General features: G+C 39.1%; 2 protein-coding genes across 2 annotated transcripts in view; both read right to left on the bottom strand.

The window, feature by feature from the left end:
- Positions 1-20,133, bottom strand: part of LOC144579690 (uncharacterized) — a 79,379-nt gene that overhangs the window by 43,223 nt on the left and 16,023 nt on the right. The window lies entirely within an intron of this gene.
- LOC118148445 (cytochrome c oxidase assembly factor 4 homolog, mitochondrial-like) lies at positions 9,892-10,199 on the bottom strand. The gene has a single exon (XM_035276842.3). It carries the CDS (start codon positions 10,153-10,155, stop codon positions 9,892-9,894), a length of 264 nt encoding a protein of 87 aa, XP_035132733.1. The 5' UTR covers positions 10,156-10,199.

The raw sequence follows: 20,133 nt of genomic DNA, 5'->3' as shown, positions 1-20,133 counted from the left end.
GGAGGAAGTCAAATTGTCTCTATTTGCAGACAACATGATTGTATATTTAGAAGACCCCATCATCTCAGTCCCAAATCTGCTTAAACTGATAAGCAACTTCAGCAAAGTCTCAGGATATAAAATCAACGTGCAAAAATCACAGGCATTCCTATACACCAATAACAGACTGAAAGAGAGCCAAATCAAGAACGGATTGTCATTCACAATTGCCACAAAGAAAATAAAATACCTAGGAATACAACTAACAAAGGATATAAAGGACTTCTTCAAGGAGAACTACAAACCACTGCTCAAGGAAATAAGAGAGGACACAAACAGATGGAAAAACATTCCACGCTCAAGTTTAGGAAGAATCAATACCGTGAAAATGGCTGAACTGTGCAAAGTAATTTATAGATTCAACACTATCCCCATCCAGCTACCTATGACTCTCTTCACAGAACTGGAAAAAAAACACCTTAAACTTCATATGGAATCAAAAGAGAACCCACATAGCCAAGACAATTCTAAGCAAAAAGAACAAAGCTAGAAGCATCACGCTACCTGACTTCAAATTATACTGCAAGGCTACAGTAATCAAAACACCATGGTACTGGTACCAAAACAGAGGTATAGACCAATGGAACAGAACAGACACCTTGGAGGCAATGCCACGCATCTACAACTATCTGATACTTGACAAACCTGACAAAAACAAGCAATGGGGAAAGGATTCCCTGTTTAATAAATGGTGTTGGGAAAACTGGCTAGCCATGTGCAGAAAGCAGAAACTGGACCCCTTCTTGACACCTTACACTAAAATTAACTCCAGATGGATTAAAGACTTAAACATAAGACCTAACACCATAAAAACCCTAGCGGAAAACCTAGGCAATACCATTCAGGACTTAGGCATAGTCAAGGACTTCATGACTAAAACACCAAAAACACCAGCTACAAAAGCCAAAATAGACAAATGGGATCTAATTAAAATAAAGAGCTTCTGTACAGCAAAAGAAACAATCATTAGAGTGAACCAGCAACCAACAGAATGAAAAAAAATTTTTGCAATCTACCCATCTGACAAAAGGCTAATATTCAGAATCTACAAAGAACTAAAACAGATTTACAAGAAAAAAACAAACAAGCCCATTCAAAAGTAGGTGAAGGATATGAACAGACACTTTTCAAAAGAAGACATATATGATGCCAGCAAACATATGAAAAAATGCTCATCATTACCGGTCATTAAAGAAATGCAAATCAAAACTACATTGAGATACCATCTCATGCCAGTTAGAATGGCGATCATTAAAAAATCTGGAGACAACAGATGCTGGAGAGGATGTGGAGAAAAAGGAACACTTCTACACTGCTGGTGGAAGGTTAAATTATTTCAACCATTGTGCAAGACAGTGTTGCGATTCCTCAAGGACCTAGAAATAGAAATTCCATTTGACCCAGCAATCCTATTACTGGGTATATATCCAAAGGATTGTAAATCGTTCTATTATAAAGACACATGCACACGTATGTTTATTGTGGCACTGTTTACAATAGCAAAGACCTGGAACCAACCCAAACAACCACTGATGACAGACTGGACAAAGAAAATATGGCACATATACACCACAGAATACTATGCGGCCGTAAAAAACGATGAGTTTGTGTCCCTTGTAGAGACATGGATGAATCTGGAAACCATCATTCTCAGCAAACTGACACAAAACAGAAAATCAAACACCACATTTTCTCACTCATAGGCGGGTGCTAAACAATGAAAACACATGGACACAAGGAGGGGAGCATCACACACTGAGGTCTGTTGGCAGGGACTAGGGGAGGGACAGCGGGTGGTAGGGAGATTGGGGAGAGATAACATGGGGAGAAATGCCAGATATAGGTGACAGGGATGGAAGCAGCAAACCACATTGCCATGTATGTACCTATGCAACAATCCTGCATGTTCTGCACATGTACCCCAAAACCTAAAGTGCAATAAAATATATATATTTTTAAAAAGACACAAATAGATTGAAAGTTAAAATATGGGGAAATATATACCATGTAAACAGTAACCAAAAGAGAGGTGAAGTGGCTATACTAATATCAGACAAAATAGACTTTTAAAATATGATGGCAAAGACTCAATCCAGCAAAAAGATATAACTATATATCTATATATGCATCTAAAAACATGAGACAAAAACTGATAGACTTGAAAGGAAATGAAAATAATTCAACAATAATTGTTGGAGACTTCAATAATATCAGAACAAGCAGACAAAAAAATCAACAAGAAAACTGAATACTTGAACATTATAAGCCAACTAAACCTAACAGACATGGATGAACCTTGAAAACACTATGATATACCTTATCACAAAAAAGTCACATATTATGTGATTCCATTTATATAGATTGTTTAGAACACAGAGTACAGAGAGTAGATTAGTGGTTTCTGAGACTTGCGGGGAGGAGAAAAAGGGAAATGACTAGTAGTAAGATTTATTTTGAGGGTGATAAAAATGTTCTGGAATTTGACAGTGGTGGTATTTGCACAACAGTTTGATACAATAAAAGCAACTAAATTGTAAGCTTTAAAGGGATAAAATGTTACGGTATATTAATTGAATCTCAACAAAAATTATATGAAGTTGTGGGTTAGTTGTGTCTTCGCACACCTTCAGCTATTTTCACTTGTGAATTATCTAGAAATATGCCATATATTATTCAAGACTCCTGAAGTTGTTAAATTACCAGTTCATTACTTTATATTAGATGTTGCTGTCCCAGGCTTCTCTTTCAAAACATATATCAGTGGTCTCAAGGGTAATTGCTGTATGAAATCTCTAACTCCTACATATGAATGGATTTTTAGTTCCCAGAGAATGAGAAAAGAATGGACACCAGTTTTTTCAGGCTCATGACCGTTTAGCCTAGAGGGGAGGAGAAAGGAAAGGAACATTCCTATCTCCAATTATCAGAAAACTCTGTGTCCTTAGAAATGAGTTTTAACCTTTCTAAGTATTTCCCTATAATTTGCTAAGTGAAACTAATATTAATTGCCATTCATGTGTCACTGGAGTTTCGCTAAGATTTATGAGATGCTAAGCCTGAGTCAACCAAACTGGGAAGGGCAGTAATGGGGCCCTGCAGGGAGGGATGAGGAATGGAAAACAAAGAGAGGAAAAGAAACACTTTCTCTTCATCCACAAAATAGTACTTGTTTGACCAGATCATAGAGCTGCTGCAAGGATCAAAGGATGTTGTGTCTGTGTAAGTGCTTTGTATCCAGAAAACACCACACAAATGAGAGGAATCATTACTGTTTAATGAGCTAGAAAAGCAGTTCACTAAATTGTTAGTGGTCTGAGTTACTGTTCAGTTCTCACATGTAGGATCTTGCCCAAATTTTCCATAGAAAAAATTGGTCTTTGAAAGATTGTACAAATATGAAATAATAGCATTGTCATTAACGATTATAAATTATCAGTAACTGTGACTGAATGACATATCAGCAAAAGTCTAAAGCACATAATCAGACTTTCTCAATATGTTGACAGAATTTGAGACAGAATCAAGAAAAAGATTTAGAAGTACTTTTTAATGGGAAAATGTCAAATAAATGCCAGTAATTACTATTAATTGAGCTAAGAAATGTTTATTCAGTTTAACTTTTAAGCTCATGTTGAAAAATACTAACCAATTTCTAATTCAGTCCCATGACAGTGTTTATTGGTGCCATCTGCTGGAAGTTTCTGAAAAATTGATGAGATTAAGATGAACAAAATTTAAGTACACATATTCCTATTCCTCACATATTAAAATTAATGTTGGTAAAGTTCCTAACATGCATTTCTTGTGTTAATATTTGCTATGTGAAATATTTTAATGATGAATAAATGAATCTGTGTCATGAATTATAGCATTCATCATTCACTAATATGTTCTGAGCTCTTGCAGTCTCTGCCAGGCCTTGTGCTAAGAACCAAGCATGCAAGGAGGTATAAGTCACTGTACCCGCTCACAAGGCATCCAGGACCTCCATTTGGTGGGGGAGAAGACAGATTCATAAACAACTAAATGTAACACACTGGAAAACAAAAGCTCCATGTGGAAAACTGAGGAGGGGCAAATCTAGGATAAGGTTTTTTTTTTTCCCCCACAAAATATTGAAATCCACCATCTTTGCATAAGTGGGAGAGAGAGGGAAGAATTATGGGAGAAAATCAACCTGGGGAAATGAAGGCACCAGGCAAGTAGAAAATAAAGGTATAAGGAAAACAAAACTTTCTCCAAGCCTATGAAACATCACAGGTGTCAAACAGTCTCCATGATCATCAGATTCGATTTAAATTCATCTAGCCTTCTGCCTATTAAATTCCCTGTAAACATCAATATAGAATATATAAACTCTGCAGACTAATATTTTATAAAACCTCAACATAATTTTCCCTACAATAAATTCAGACATAAGACAACTGTGATGCGTTTTCATCTTACTCAGCAGGCTCACCCCAACAGTGCAATTCTGCATTTTACATGACTGAAATTTTTGGACCCCACCTAGGGAACTTTAGCGGAGACTTACACATGTAATAAGTTATCTTTGGACTAGTGGCTCACCAACTTTAATGTGTATCAAAATCACCTGGAAAGCTTCTTAAAGCACCAATTGCGGGCAAGGTGCGGTGGCTCAAGCCTGCAATCCCAGCACTTTGGGAGGCCGAGGTGGGTGGATCACAAGGTCAAGAGATCGAGACCATCCTGGTCAACATGGTGAAACCCCGTCTCTACTAAAAATACAAAAAATTAGCTGGGCATGGTGGCGCGTGCCTGTAATCCCAGCTACTCAGGAGGCTGAGGCAGGAGAATTGCCTGAACCCAGGAGGCGGAGGTTGCGGTGAGCCGAGATCGCGCCATTGCACTCCAGCCTGGGTAACAAGAGCGAAACTCCGTCTTAAAAAAAAACAAAACACCAATTGCTTTTCCTTTTATCCCCAAACCCAAGAGTTTCTCATTCAGAAGGTCCTGGGCATGGTCTGAGAATTTCCATTTCTAACAAGTCCCCAGGTAATGTTGATGCTGCTGGTCCAGATACTACAGTGAGAACCACTGCCTCAGACTATGGTAACACAAAGGAAACAAACACAAAATATTCATCAGCTTTATAAGCATTTTAAAATAACTTGTGATGGTTTGTTCTGATTTAAAAAAATACAGGGTGCTCTGAGAAAATTGAAAAATAGAGACAATTACAAAGAAGAAAAGGCAAATTACTTAAAATCTCAGCACTAAGAAATAACCACTATAAACATATGGTATCTTTCATTCCATATTTCTTTTGATGTGTGTGTGTGTGTGTCCACACACACATTTAATTGAAATCATTTGGTGTATACAATTTTGGCATCTGAGTTTTTTCTTTGGGTATCATATTTTGAGCATATTCCACATTATCTACATCAATGATCAGGAAATTGTCATGAGCAACTAGGGTTTAAAACCATGGGACTTCTGGGTAACAGGCAGAACATGCCACAGACTTGATCCATTCAAGGAGCAAGGAAGCTGGGGAATTTATCTTATATCTTTTCTTTCTCATTAGTTGAGGGCCAATGCTTCCAAGACTATCAACTTTTCAATACTGCTGGCCTCCCAATGCTTGGGCCAAAAGAAAGCCCAGAATTGGGCAGGCATATTCACACAGCCACTGGCTCAGATGTACAGCAGAGATCTCCTCATTCCTTCAGGCATGGAGAGGAGGAGTAATTGTACACTATCTGCTGGTGGGCAGATTTGACAGAGACAAAGACAGAAATGGGAGAGAAATAGAGAAATGGATCAACAGTGCTTATAATGATGTTTCTTCCAAACTCTTCCCATAGGGAATAGACAGTTATGCGGTGTATTGCACTAATGAAAGCTTCTCTGCCTAGAAACAGGAGGAGTAATAGGAATAAGCAATCATCCTCTCCAATAAGGATAATCCTGCTTACTTGGCAGAGTTGCTGCAAGGCTTAAATGAAGTAAAATCGCATTCATGGTTCATCACACGGACTTAAGCTTCTGACAGCTCTGAGTTTGGAACCATGCTCTGTAACTATTAGCTGGCCTTGGCAGAATACTAAACTCTTTAGCCCCAGTTTCCTAATAAATAAAATGAACATAATAGTGGTTTATTTGGGAAGGTTGTCTTAAGAATTGACAAAAATAGAACATTTGGCACAGAGCTGGGCACATGAAAAGAACTCAATACCTACTAGATATTTAATCATATTAAGGCATGTAACACAATATCTGGTACATGGGCTTAGTAAATAGTGGTGGTGGAGTCCTCATGGATAACCTATTCTAGGGAAGTATGGAGGGAAAATGTGAGGCTGGAGTTCCCAAACAGACTGCCCACTGGGGCACTACCTAATGCAGCTGTGAGGAGGAGGCCACCATCCTCCAGACCCCAGAATAGTAGATTTATTGACAACCATCATGTGTCTGGAAAAGTCACAGACACTCAACACCAGTCCATGAAAGTAGCCCTGGGGACTGTACCGAACAGTGGCACAGGGGTGGTGCTGCCCAAGGCCTTGGGAGCCCATCCCTTGCATCAGTGTGGCCTGGCTGGGAGACCTGAGTCAAAGGAAATTATTTTGGAGCTTTGAGATTTAATGACTGCCCTACTGGATTTCTACTTGCTTGGACCTGGTAGCCCCTTTATTTTGGCCAATTTTTCTCCCTTGTGGAATGGAAGCATTTACTCAATGTCTGTATCCCCATTGTATCTTGGAAGTAATTAACTTGCTCTGATTTTACAGGCTCATTGGCAGAAGAGACTTGCCTTGTCTCAGATGAACTTGGACTTCTGAGTTAATGCTGGAATGAGTTAAGACTCTGGGGGACTGCTAAGAAGGCATAATTGTGTTTTGAAATGTAAGAAGGACATGAGATTTGGGAGAGGCTGGGGGCAGAAAGATATGATTTAGCTCTGCATCCCCACCCAAATCTCAGGTCAGATTGTAATCTCCAGTGTTGGAGATTATTTTTTCTTGTCATGACTGTTTTGGCCACTCCAGATATCTTTCATTTCCATATGAATTTTAGGATCAACTTTTCCATGAGGTATATACCATAAGTTTTCATACGTTATGTTTTGTTTTCATTCATCGTGAACATTTTCTAATTTTCCTTGTGATTTTTTTCTTCAAACCATGGTTAATAAAGTATTGTTTAATTTTTATGTATTTGTGAGTTTCCCACATGTCTATGTTATTGATTTCTAATCTAATTCCACTATGACTGGGAAAAGATACTTGGTATTATTTCATTCACCTTACATTTACTGAGGTTTGCTTTGTGACCTACCGTATTAGTCTGTTCTATAAAATGTTCCATGTTCACTTAAGCAAAATGTGTATTCTGCTGCAAATGCATATTCTTAAGCAAAATGGTGATGGAGTGTGTCCTATAGATGTCTGTTAGGTCAGGTTGGCTTATGGCCCCACTCATCTCTTTCATTTCCTTATTGATCTTCTGCCTCATTTTTCTACCTATTATTGAAAGTGGAGTATTGAAGTCTCCAACTATTATTTGGAATTTGAGGGGGAGGTTTTCTGTTGTTACTGCTCTTTTGAGACAGGATCTCACTGTGTTGCTCAGGCTGTATTGCAGTGACCATTATAGTTCACTATAGCCTTAAACTCCTGGGCCCAAGTGATCCTCCTGCCTCCACCTCCCAAGTAGCTAGGACTATAGGTGCACACCACCATGCCCAGTTTATTGTTTTTTGTAGAGATGGGGTCTTGCTATGTTGTCCAAGCTAGTCCTGAAACCCTGGCTTCAAGTAATCCTTCCACTTCAGCCTCGCAAAGTGGTAGGCTTGCAGGTATGAGCTACAGCACCTGGCCTCAACCATTATTGTTGAAGTGTCTATTTAGTGCTTTTTTTTTTGAGAGAGAGTCTTGTTCTGTTGCTATGGCTGGAGTGCATTGGAGTGATCTCAGTTCACAGCCTCCACCTCCCGGAGCTGAATAATTATTTCCTGTAAGGTGTATACACTAGTAACAATCATCTCAGCTTTTGTTTATCTGGGAATGTATTTGTTTTATCCTCATTGTTGAATAATAGTTTTCCTGGATATAAGATTATTAGTTGACAGATTTTTTTTTTGTTTGTTTTACTTTCAGCATTTTAATATGTCATCCCATTGCCTTATGGCCTTCATTGTTGTGGTGAAAAGCTGGCTGTTAATCTTGCTAGGATTTTCTTGTATGTGATGAGTTAATTTTGTCATGCTGTTTGCAAGATTTTCTTTTCGTCTTTGCACATTTTAAAAGTGGAAAGTGATTATGTTTATCTTACTTAGAATTCACTGACTTTCTTGGAGGTATATGTTTTCTATCAAATTTGGGGAATTTTCAGTCATTGTCTCTTCATTTTCTGTCCTTTTTCTCCTCTAATTTGGTGACTCACATTAATGTATATGTTAGCGTCCTTAATAGTGTCTCACACCTTTCTGAGACTTTGTTCCTTGTTCTTTATTCTTTATTCTGTTTTTCAGACTGAATCATCTCAAAAGAAATCTATCTTCAAGCTCAATGTTTCTTTCTCCTGCTAGCTCAAATCTGTTGAACTTCCGTAGTGAATTTTTAATTTTAGTTATTGCAATTTTCAACTCCAAATTTCCACTTGGTCATTTAAAAAATTTCTGTACTTTTATTGGTATTTTCTATTTTATGAGAAATTGTCATCATATCTTCTTTAAATTCTTTAAGTACGGTTTCCTTTAGCTCTTTTAACACATTTATAATAGCTTCCTTAAAGTCTCTATCTGCTCAGTTTATCGTCTGGGTCCCTTTGAAGTCAGTTTCTATTTCCACTAATTTTTTTCCTATGCATGGGTAAAGTTTTCCTGGTTCTTAGCATGTCTCATAAGTTTTCTGAAAACTGGACATTTTAAATAATGTAACAATTCTGGATACTGATTCCCCCAGGAGAGTGTTGTTTTCTTTGTCATTTGCTTATTTATTAGGTGATTTAGCTGAACTAATTCGATAATGTCTCTTTCCCCTGCAATGTGCAACGTCTAATGTCTCTGATCAGATTTTATTTCTTTTTGGTTTTATCTTTTAACTTGGATACCTACAGGTTGTCCTTGGATTGGCATAAGCAACTTACTTGTCAAAGATTGTGCTTAAGTTCTCTTAACTAGTTAGACTTTTACTCTAATACCGGGTGTATGTGTGACTTGTAAACTATTGTCGCAATTCATAGAGTTTATTTCTATTTACTTTTGTCTCACATTTAGCTAGTAATTACTAGATTGAAGATTCCCTCTCTGATCATTCCTAGGATAACAAAGCTTTGGGCATGCATACAGTATTCCAGAGGCCTACGGATGCCTATGATTATTATCATTATTTTTTTTATTGCATTTTAGGTTTTGGGGTACATGTGCAGAGCATGCAATACAGTTGCATAGGTACACAGAGGGAAGTGTGTTTTGTTTGCTTTCTCCCCTTCACCCACATTTGGCATTTCTCCCCTCCCCATTTTTTTTTTTTTTACCATTGGATTATGAATTTAATTTAAATAAAAATGTCCCTAATATCATCTCAGTACTTGGTACACTGACCCAAGATGTGGGGTGGGGGAGCATCCCTTACCCCATTCTCTGTTTTCATGGCAAATACTGGTGGAATAAGACAGTTGAGGATGTGTAAGATCTGACCCTGAATATATGACAGCTGTTTGTGGCAGTCATGTCCAAACCCACTGCTCTCAACTACAGATCCAAAAACTATCCACATGTTTTACACCTCCCACACCCACCATTCAGAATTTCTTCCTCTATGATCTCTCTGGGTGCTGGTTTTGGCAGGGCCGTCTACTGGGGATAGCTCGTATGGGGTCTCAGTGGTGCGCACTGGCTTCTTCTTTCCTTCGCTGCAGTTCCTCTTGCCGCCTCGCCTGCTGTTCATTCATGCAGTCCTTGAAGGCCTGCACCTGTGGCTGGCACTGCCGCCAGTCCTGGTGCTGGGCCATGCACTCCTGCACTGCAAGAGCGGAGGCAGCACAGCCAGAGCGGGAGATCAGCTGGTCCAGCGGGTCCTCCTCCTCCTCTTCTTTCTTCACCGGTCGGGTCCAGCTATGGCCTTGAGGGACTGAGGTTGACATCCTGGGGGTGGGAAGTCGAACAGGTGGGAAAAGAGGGCCCAAACAAGTGGAGGCAATCCCTCCCTACCTCCCCCTCCCACTGGCCCTCCCCTTTTCCCCCTATAGACCCCAGTGCTTAGTACTCCCCTCTCTGTGTCCATGTGTTCTCATTTTTCATCACCCGCCTATGAGTGAGAATATGCGGTGTTTCATTTTCTGTTCTTGTGTCAGTTTGCTGAGAATGATGTTCTCCAGATTCATCCATGTCCCTATAAACGACACAAACTCATCATTTCTGATTGCTACATAATATTCCATGGTGTATATGTGCCACATTTTCCCAATCCAGTCTATCATCGATGGGCATTTGGGTTGATTCCAGGTCTTTGCTATTGTAAACAGTGCTGCAATGAACATTCGTGTGCATGTGTCCTTGTAGTAGAACAATTTATAGTCCTTTGGATATATACCCAGTAATGGAATTGCTGGGTCAAATGGGATTTCTATTTCTAAGGCCTTGAGGAATCGCCACACCGTCTTCCACAATGGTTGGACTAATTTACACTCCCACCAACAGTGTAAAAGTGTTCCTTTTTCTCCACATCCTCTCCAGCACCTGTTGTCTCCAGATTTTTTAATGATCGCCATTCTAACTGGCGTGAGATGGTATCTCAATGTGGTTTTGATTTGCATCTCTCTGATGACCAGTGATGATGAGCATTTTTTCATATGATTGTTGGCCTCATATATGTCTTCTTTCGTAAAATGTCTGTTCATATCCTTTGCCCACTTTTGAATGGGCTTGTTTGTTTTTTTCCTGTAAATCTGTTTGAGTTGTTTGTAAATTCTGGATATCAGCCCTTTGTCAGATGGGTAAACTGCAAAAATTTTTCCCATTCTGTTGGATGCCGATTCACACTAGAGACTGTTTCTTTTGCTGTGCAGAAGCTGTGGAGTTTCATTAGGTCCCATTTGTCTATTTTGGCTTTTGTTGCCAATGCTTTTGGTGTTTTGTTCATGAAGTCCTTGCCTACTCCTATGTCCTGGATGGTTTTGCCTAGATTTCCTTCTAGGGTTTTTATGGTGCCGGGTCTTATGTTTAAGTCTTTAATCCATCTGGAGTTAATTTTGGTGTAAGGTGTCAGGAAGGGGTCCAGTTTCTGCTTTCTATACATGGCTAGCCAGTATTCCCAACACCATTTGTTGAACAGGGAGTCCTTTCCCCATTGCTTGTTTTTGTCAGGTTTATCAAAGATTGTATGGTTGTAGCTATGTTGTATTGCCTCTGATGCCTCTGTTCTGTTCCATTGATCTATATCTGTGTTTTGGTACCAGTACCATGCTGTTTTGATTACTGTAGCCTTATAGTATAGTTTGAAATCCGGTAGTGTGATGCCCCCGGCTGTGTTCTTTTTGCTTAGAATTGACTTGGCTATGCGGGCTCTCTTTTGGTTCCATATGAAGTTCAAGGTGGTTTTTTCCAGTTCTGTGAAGAAAGTCAATGGTAGCTTGATGGGGATAGCGTTGATTCTGTAAATTACTTTGGGCAGTATAGCCATTTTCACGATATTGATTCTTCCTAACAATGAACATGGAATGTTTCTCCATCTGTTTGTGTCCTCTGATTTCGTTGAGCAGTGGTTTGTAGTTTTCCCTGAAGAGGTCCCTTATGTTCCTTGTGAGTTGTATTACTAGGTATTTTATTCTTTTTGTAGCAATTGTGAATGGCAGTTCGTTCTTGATTTGGCTCTCTTTAAGTCTGTTATTGGTGTAGAGGAAGGCTTGTGATTTTTGCACATTGATTTTATATCCTGAGACTTTGCTGAAGTTGCTTATCAGTTTCAGGAGTTTTTGGGCTGAGGCGATGGGGTCTTCTAGGTATATTATCATGTCGTCTGCAAATAGAGACAATTTGGCTTCCACCTTTCCTATTTGAATACCCTTTATTTCTTTTTCTTGCCTGATTGCTGTGGCTAGAACTTCCAGTACTATATTGAATAGGAGTGGTGACAGAGGGCATCCTTGTCTAGTGCCAGATTTCAAAGGGAATGCTTCCAGTTTTTGCCCATTCAGTATGATATTGGCTGTTGGTTTGTCATAAATAGCTTTTATTACTTTGAGATACGTTCCATCGATACCGAGTTTATTGAGGGTTTTTAGCATAAAGGGCTGTTGAATTTTGTCAAAGGGCTTCTCTGCATCAATTGAGATAATCATGTGGTTTTTGTTTTTGGTTCTGTTTATGTGGTGAATTACGTTGATAGACTTGCATATGTTGAACCAGCCTTGCATCCCTGGGATGAATCCTACTTGATCATGATGAATAAGTTTTTTGATTTGCTGTTGCAATCGGCTTGCCAATATTTTATTGAAGATTTTTGCATCTATGTTCATCATGGATATTGGCCTGAAGTTTTCTTTTCTTGTTGGGTCTCTGCCGGGTTTTGGTATCAGGATGATATTGGTCTCATAGAATGATTTGGGTAGGATTCCTTCTTTTTGGATTATTTGGAATAGTTTCAGAAGAAATGGTACCAGCTCCTCTTTGTGTGTCTGGTAGAATTCGGCTGTGAACCCGTCTGGATCTGGGCTTTTTTTGTGTGGTAGGCTCTTAATTGCTGCCTCGACTTCTGACCTTGTTATTGGTCTATTCATAGTTTCAGCTTCCTCCTGGTTTAGGCTTGGGAGGACACAGGAGTCTAGGAATTTATCCATTTCTTCCAGGTTTACTAGTTTATGTGCATAGAGTTGTTTGTAATATTCTCTGATGATGGTTTGAATTTCTGTGGAATCTGTGGTGATTTCCCCTTTATCATTTTTTATTGCATCTATTTGGTTGTTCTCTCTTTTCTTTTTAATCAATCTGGCTAGTGGTCTGTCTATTTTGTTGATCTTTTCAAAAAACCAGCTCTTGGATTTATTGATTTTTTGGAGGGTTTTTCGTGTCTCAATCTCCCTCAGTTCAGCTCTGATCTTAGTTATTTCTTGTCTTCTGCTGGGTTTTGAGTTTTTTTGATCTTGCTCCTCTAGCTCTTTCAATTTTGACGATAGGGTGTCAATTTTGGATCTCTCCATTCTTCTCATATGGGCACTTATTGCTATATACTTTCCTCTAGAGACTGCTTTAAATGTGTCCCAGAGATTCTGGCATGTTGTGTCTTCGTTCTCATTGGTTTCGAAGAACTTCTTTATTTCTGCCTTCATTTCGTTGTTTATCCAGTCAACATTCAGGAGCCAGTTGTTCAGTTTCCATGAAGCTGTGCAGTTCTGGGTTGGTTTCTGAATTCTGAATTCTAACTTGATTGCACTATGGTCTGAGAGGCTGTTTGTTATGATTTCAGTTGTTTTGCATTTGCTGAGCAGTGCTTTACTTCCAATTATGTGGTCAATTTTAGAGTAGGTATGATGTGGTGCTGAGAAGAATGTATATTCTGTGGATTTGGGGTGGAGAGTTCTGTAAATGTCTATCAGGTTTGCTTGCTCCAGGTCTGAGTTCAAGCCCTAGATATCCTTGTTGATTTTCTGTCTGGTTGATCTGTCTAATATTGACAGTGGAGTGTTAAAGTCTCCCACTATTATTGTGTGGGAGTTTAAGTCTCTTTGTAAGTCATTAAGAACTTGCCTTATGTATCTGGGTGCTCCTGTATTGGGTCCATATATGTTTAGGATTGTTAGCTCTTCTTGTTGTATCGATCCTTTTACCATTATGTAATGGCCTTCTTTGTCTCTTTTGATGTTTGTTTCTTTAAAGTCTATTTTATCAGAGATGAGGATTGCAACTCATGCTTTCTTTTGCTCTCCATTTGCTTGGTAAATCTTCCTCTATCCCTTTATTTTGAGCCTTTGTGTATCCTTGCATGTGAGATGGGTTTCCTGGATACAGCACACTGATGGGTTTTGGCTTTTTATCCAATTTGCCAGTCTGTGTCTTTTGATTGGTGCATTTAGTCCATTTACATTTAGGGTTAATATTGTTATGTGTGAGTTTGACACTGCCATTTTGATGCTAGCTGGCTGTTCTGCCCATTATTTCATGCAGATTCTTCATTATGTTGATGCTCTTTAGCATTTAGTGTGATTTTGGAATGGCTGGTACTGGTTGTTCCTTTCTATGTGTAGTGCCTCTTTCAGGAGCTCTTGTAAAGCAGGGCTGGTGGTGACAAAATCTCTGAGTGCTTGCTTGTTCGCAAAGGATTTTATTTTTCCTTCACTTCTGAAGCTCAGTTTGGCTGGATATGAAATTCTGGGTTGAAAGTTCTTTTCTTTAAGGATGTTGAATATTGGCCCCCACTCTCTTCTGGCTTGTAGAGTTTCTGCCGAGAGATCTGCTGTGAGTCTGATGGGCTTCCCTTTGTGGGTGACCCGACCTTTCTCTCTGGCTGCCCTTAGTATTTTCTCCTTTATTTCAACCTTGTTGAATCTGACGATTATGTGCCTTGGGGTTGCTCTTCTTGCGGAATATCTCTGTGGTGTTCTCTGTATTTCCTGCATTTGAGTGTTGGCCTGTCTTGCTAGGTGGGGGAAATTTTCCTGGATAATGTCCTGCAGAGTATTTTCCAGCTTGGATTCATTCTCTTCATCACATTCTGGTACACCTATCAAACGTAGGTTAGGTCTCTTCACATAGTCCCACATTTCTTGGAGACTTTGTTCATTCCTTTTTGCGCTTTTTTCTCTGGTCTTGGTTTCTCGTTTTATTTCATTGAGTTGATCCTTGACTTCTGATATTCTTTCTTCTGCTTGGTCAGTTCGGCTATTGAAACTTGTGCATGTTTCGTGAAGTTCTCGTATTGTGTTTTTCAGCTCCTTTAATTCATTCATATTCCTCTCTATGGTATCCATTCTTGTTATCATTTCCTCAAATCTTTTTTCAAGGTTCTTAGTTTCTTTGCATTGATTTAAAACATGTTCTTTTAGCTCACAAAAGTTTCTCATTATCCACCTTCTGAAGTCTAATTCCGTCATTTCGTCACAGTCATTCTCCGTCCAGCTTTGTTCCCTTGCTGGTGAGGAGTTTTGGTCCTTTCTAGGTGGCGAGGTGTTCTGGTTTCGGGTGTTTTCCTCCTTTTTGCGCTGGTTTCTTCCCATCTTTGTGGATTTATCCACCTGTCGTCTGTGTAGTTACTGACTTTTTGATTGGATCTCTGAGTGGACACCCAGATTGTTGATGATGGAGTATTTCTGTTACTTGGTTTTCCTTCTACCAGTCTAGCCCCTTCACTGTACGACCGCTGAGGTCCACTCCAGGCCCTGCTTGTCTGGGGTGCACCTGTAGCAGCTGCAGAACAGTGAGGGATGCTACCAGTTTCTTTTTCTGCTATCTTTGTCCCAGGATGATGTCTGACGAATGTCAGTCTTATGGATATAGAGGGGTCAGGGAGTTGCTTGAGGAGACAGTCTGTAGGAGCTCAAGTGCTGAGCTGTGAGCTCTGTTGTTCATTCAGGGCTGCTAGGCTGCTATGTTTAGTTCTGCTGCAACCTAACTCGTAAGAAAACCCCTTTTTTTCCTCAGATGCTCTGTCTGGGGGGGGGGGTTGGGGCTTTCCTTGTGAGTGTCCGCCTCACTTGCCTATGATTATTTTTAAGCCTGACTTCCTAGGAGTCATCCTTGTGGCAAAGTAGAATATTGTGTAGTCAGTGTTTGCTCATGGGGTTATGTTTAAGTCACTTGTGTCAATGAGTCTGTGCTCCAGTTGGGGAATGCTTTCAAGTCTGTGCATGTCTTGCTCTGAGTGGGTGCAACCTAGCATAGATACACAGCCTTCCTGATCCCCAGAGTTGTTTGTGATCCCAGAAGAGCTCTTCTTAGTTATCCCTTTGCTGTCTCTTGGTTATTCTGCCACTTTGCTTGTGGCAGAGCTATCAGCCTTCTCTTAATTGTTCTCCACTAAGAGCTTCACTGTTTTCAACAGGCTTTTCTCTATTCTCTTTTCCAAATAAAATTGGTTCATCTGACAGAATTCTTTGTCCTTATGGTCTGTCTTTCCTTCTGGGCAAAAATCTTACACAACTGCAATGAAGCTGAAGATAAAGACATGCTTTATCTTGTGACACCCCAACCCTACCAGTGGACATGTAGATAGGGTTGGTAGCCTGTGGTCTTTTGGACTTAACCTTTTGGTATGGACCCTTCATGCTATAAGTTGGGGTAGGGATGACTTGGAGCCCCTAGTCTTTGTTTGCAATCCTTGGGATATAGCTTCTACTTATCAGTAGTACTGGAAGGCAGAATAGAGACCCAGAAGTCTCAGCCATGACTGTCTGAAATTACCTTTCTCTGCAGAATTACATACATTAAATACAACTCTTTTTAATGACATACATTACATACACTAAAATAATTTGCAGAATTACAGAGATTCCACAACATGATACTGAGGGTTAGGGGAGAGAATTTCTAGTGGTCTGCACTTTCATGGTGAACCATGACTCCAGACTGAGAGAGAGAGAGAAAGTCCCTGTCTTCTTGGCTGTGCACACATGGAGTAGAACTTTTGTAACACAGAGCTGGAGGCAGAGGAAAGAGTAATATAACTGGTTGTAGCTCAAATGCCACCAACTGCCACTGTTCTTAACAAAATTTAGTAGACTTTCTTGAATGAATGTTTCTTCATTGTCATATTTCCTTCAGACAATTTCCAGATATTTTGAACGAATTTTTAAAAAATAGTTTTCACCAGTTATATCACTGTTTTGCTTGTGAGAAGATCCATGTAACTCCTGTGCCAACATTTTGGGAGTCCCACTTTATCCTCTTTTACTATTTCTGACCCTGATCAACAGTTGGTGGGAGGAGCATGAATAAGCAGTAAGTCAAAAATCAAATGTCTCCTTTGTGGAAAGTTCTCTTAAGTAGTTACATTTATAGAAATCTATATTATAGATTTCTACAATGTAGACTATGGATTTAACAGAAATAATAGGACAATTTACATTCCAGGATCTTCCCATCCTCTATATCCTCAACCCCTTTAACCATTAATGAGTAGTGTTAACTTTGAATACGTTAAGTACAGTAGGTTTAAGTTATAACTTTTTTGATGTTAAAATCAGCTGATTAATCATGGAATTAATGTAATTGATGATTTTAGTATTCCTAAGAAATCTGATTTTAGGTTTGTCAATAAAACTTTAGAGTAAGATTAAAAATCAAGGGAAGATCTATAACTTCTAAATTTTTAAAAATATTTTTATGTAAGTAATAAATGTTTACCATACAAAAAAGAGTTATAGCTGTGGTTGTCAATGTATTTTGATAGTTTAGGCATTCTAGCTAATAATCACTCCACCTTTGGTCTAGATAATAATCACTCATATTTGGTTAAATCTCAACTCTTCATTTTCTTTCAACCATAACTTACTGGTTAAGAACTTAGACTCAGGGTTGGAGACTAGTAAGAAACACTCTAGGTACTTCAAATAGGAGAGTTAACAGAAGAAATAGATACAAGTGCTGGAAGGCCTGAAGGAGCAAAAATGAGATCTGCTACCACCCTAATGCTGGAGCAAAAGAAAGGAAGAAATTGCTGTTACCAGTCCCATCAGGCATTCATCTCTGTTACTGCTGAGGCTTGCTATTGCTCCCAGAACCACTGACACATCACCAGGGCCTGCAGCTGCTACCACTGCTATATACTGCTTACCAGAAGCTGTGGCCCACAGCCAGTGCTGCTAAAATTGCCAAAGGACACCGGAGTCTGTACCCATCAGAGGTTGTTAGAGGATGAACAATGGTTTCTCCCACCACCCTTCAGTGCTTTCCATGGGCATTGAGAGTTTATTGAAAGAAAATGTTGTTTACAGGGTCTAGAATTCAGAGGGGTCCAGCAGAATTTTCTGCTGTGATAGAAATGTTCTATAATCTGTGTTGTCTGATACACTAGCCCCTAGTTACATGGGGACTTGAAATGCGTCTGAGATGACTAGGAACTAAATTTTAAATTCATTTAATTTAAAGTGCCACATGTAGCTAGTGGTTTCCATATTAGACAGCGTAGATTTAGCATCTATGATGCAAAGTAGACAATGAAAGTGTGATACTGGAGATAGGAGTAGGCAGGCAAACGACTGGCAGAAGATCATAATGCTCAAACAGATGTGGTTCCCACCCTGGCTCTGTCACTCACAAGCTACGTAACTTTGGGCAAGTTCCTCAATCTCTGGGAGCCATCTGGAAAAGTGACAATTATAATAATACTTACCTCTTAGGATTATAGAGTTATTGGAACAACTAAATGAGATGATGTAACCATTCTGCAAAGGCCTGACTCAATAAGTGCCCAATAAGTGTTCATTATAATTATCACTTAAAAGAAATATTTTCAAAACTTTGATCATGGGGACAGAATAAGATGCAGAAAGTCTATGGAGAGATGGTAGCCCAACTTGTCTCCCAATGTTCCTTTTAGCTATAATTTTGTGAATGTATTTGCTAAATATTTTCTTTTTTTTTTTTTTTGAGACAGAGTTTTGCTCTTGTTACCCAGGCTGGAGTGCAAAGGCATGATCTCGGCTCACTGCAACCTCCGCCTCCTGGGTTCAGGCAATTCTCCTGCCTCAGCCTCCCGAGTAGCTGGGATTACAGGCACGCGCCACCATGCCCAGCTAATTTTTTGCATTTTTAGTAGAGACGGGGTTTCACCATGTTGACCAGGATGGTCTTGATCTCTTGACCTCGTGATCCACCCGCCTCGGCCTCCCAAAGCTAAATACTTTCTTTCTCCCTCTTCTCTGTTATTCTTTATCTTTTTGTCTAGCTGGTAATTTCAAGGTCTTCTTATTCTTCTTATAGGATGGATCATTTCTTCCTTAATTATCATACATTATGGAAGTTTTACACTAATATGGAAGACTGACTTAATTATCATATGTTATAAAAGTTTATTATGTCAAAATAACATCTGTTGGAGCTGACACCATGATAGAAGTTTTCTTGCTCTTTGCTCTTTTGTTTCCAGGAGTGACTTTTTTGATACCACCCCGACATGCTAAGACTTTAACCATTACACATTGCACTGTATATTTATGTTAACTTTTATCATATGCTTAAAGATAAAAAAGAGTTATAAATATTTACAAGTGGTTTATAATATTTCTGATACATTTCAGAGGCTTAATTTATTAAGAAATGTAATATTTTGTGCCAACCTAGCCATCTCTTCCATAATCTCTTCTGCTCTTTCAGTGGTTTAAGAGAATAGACAAGCATCTATAGATACATTTCTTAGAGAAATAATGTTGATACAGCCTATATATTGTCAGCTGCCTAAAGAAAAATATTCCAATTGAAATGACAGGAATTTCACAAGACAGAACTACTCTTACAACTGTGTTAAAGGAGCACCTTATCTTTGTTTAAGTCAGGAATGGTGCTAATAAGACACATCTAGTAGTGAAATGATTTTCTCATGGGGCAAAAACAACAAACAAACGTTTTCATTGCTCAACTACGTCTTGGACATAGTATTTTTCTTAGATAACTTACAGGGATCCTTTGGGGAAAAAAAAGAATAAACATAAAAGAAATGCTCAGTCCTAAATGGAACTGAACCCAACAAGATTAGTTGCATGCAGCTACCGTGGGCTGCTATTCATAATATGTGATGGCACATCAGGCCTTTCACCAAAGTCAGGCATCTTTGTGTATTGCACTGAATTTTTCCTGTGGATCCTCTATTAACACTAGTGGGAGCTCTTTACATTAAAAAAAGTGACAAGTCCCATAACTGTTCTGCCATCATCTCCTCATGTTAGATCTACTCATCATGTTTCGGGGAGTTTTCCTTAAGGAAATCATTTGCCAAGACTCAGATTTTTAAAAAACATTCTAAGGCACTAGAATATGGAATTGAATTACTTGTTCCAATCTTTCTTTCCACCTCTGAACAATATGTAGCCAGTGAAAGGAAATTAGCCCCTGGTCATTAGTGCTTTTCAAAACAAACTATCTAGCTGCCTGCCCTTTCAGTTACAGCTGCGGTTACACCCCATATTCTATTT

This window comes from Callithrix jacchus, chromosome 16, assembly GCF_049354715.1.
Source record: "Callithrix jacchus isolate 240 chromosome 16, calJac240_pri, whole genome shotgun sequence".
Taxonomy (NCBI): Eukaryota; Metazoa; Chordata; class Mammalia; order Primates; family Cebidae; genus Callithrix; species Callithrix jacchus.
This window is presented reverse-complemented; position numbering and strand designations above follow the sequence as displayed.

What these genes read in the sequence shown, in the direction of transcription:
- LOC118148445 (XM_035276842.3), bottom strand. Translation starts at nt 10,155, where the DNA reads ATGTCAACCTCAGTCCCTCAAGGCCATAGCTGGACCCGACCGGTGAAG.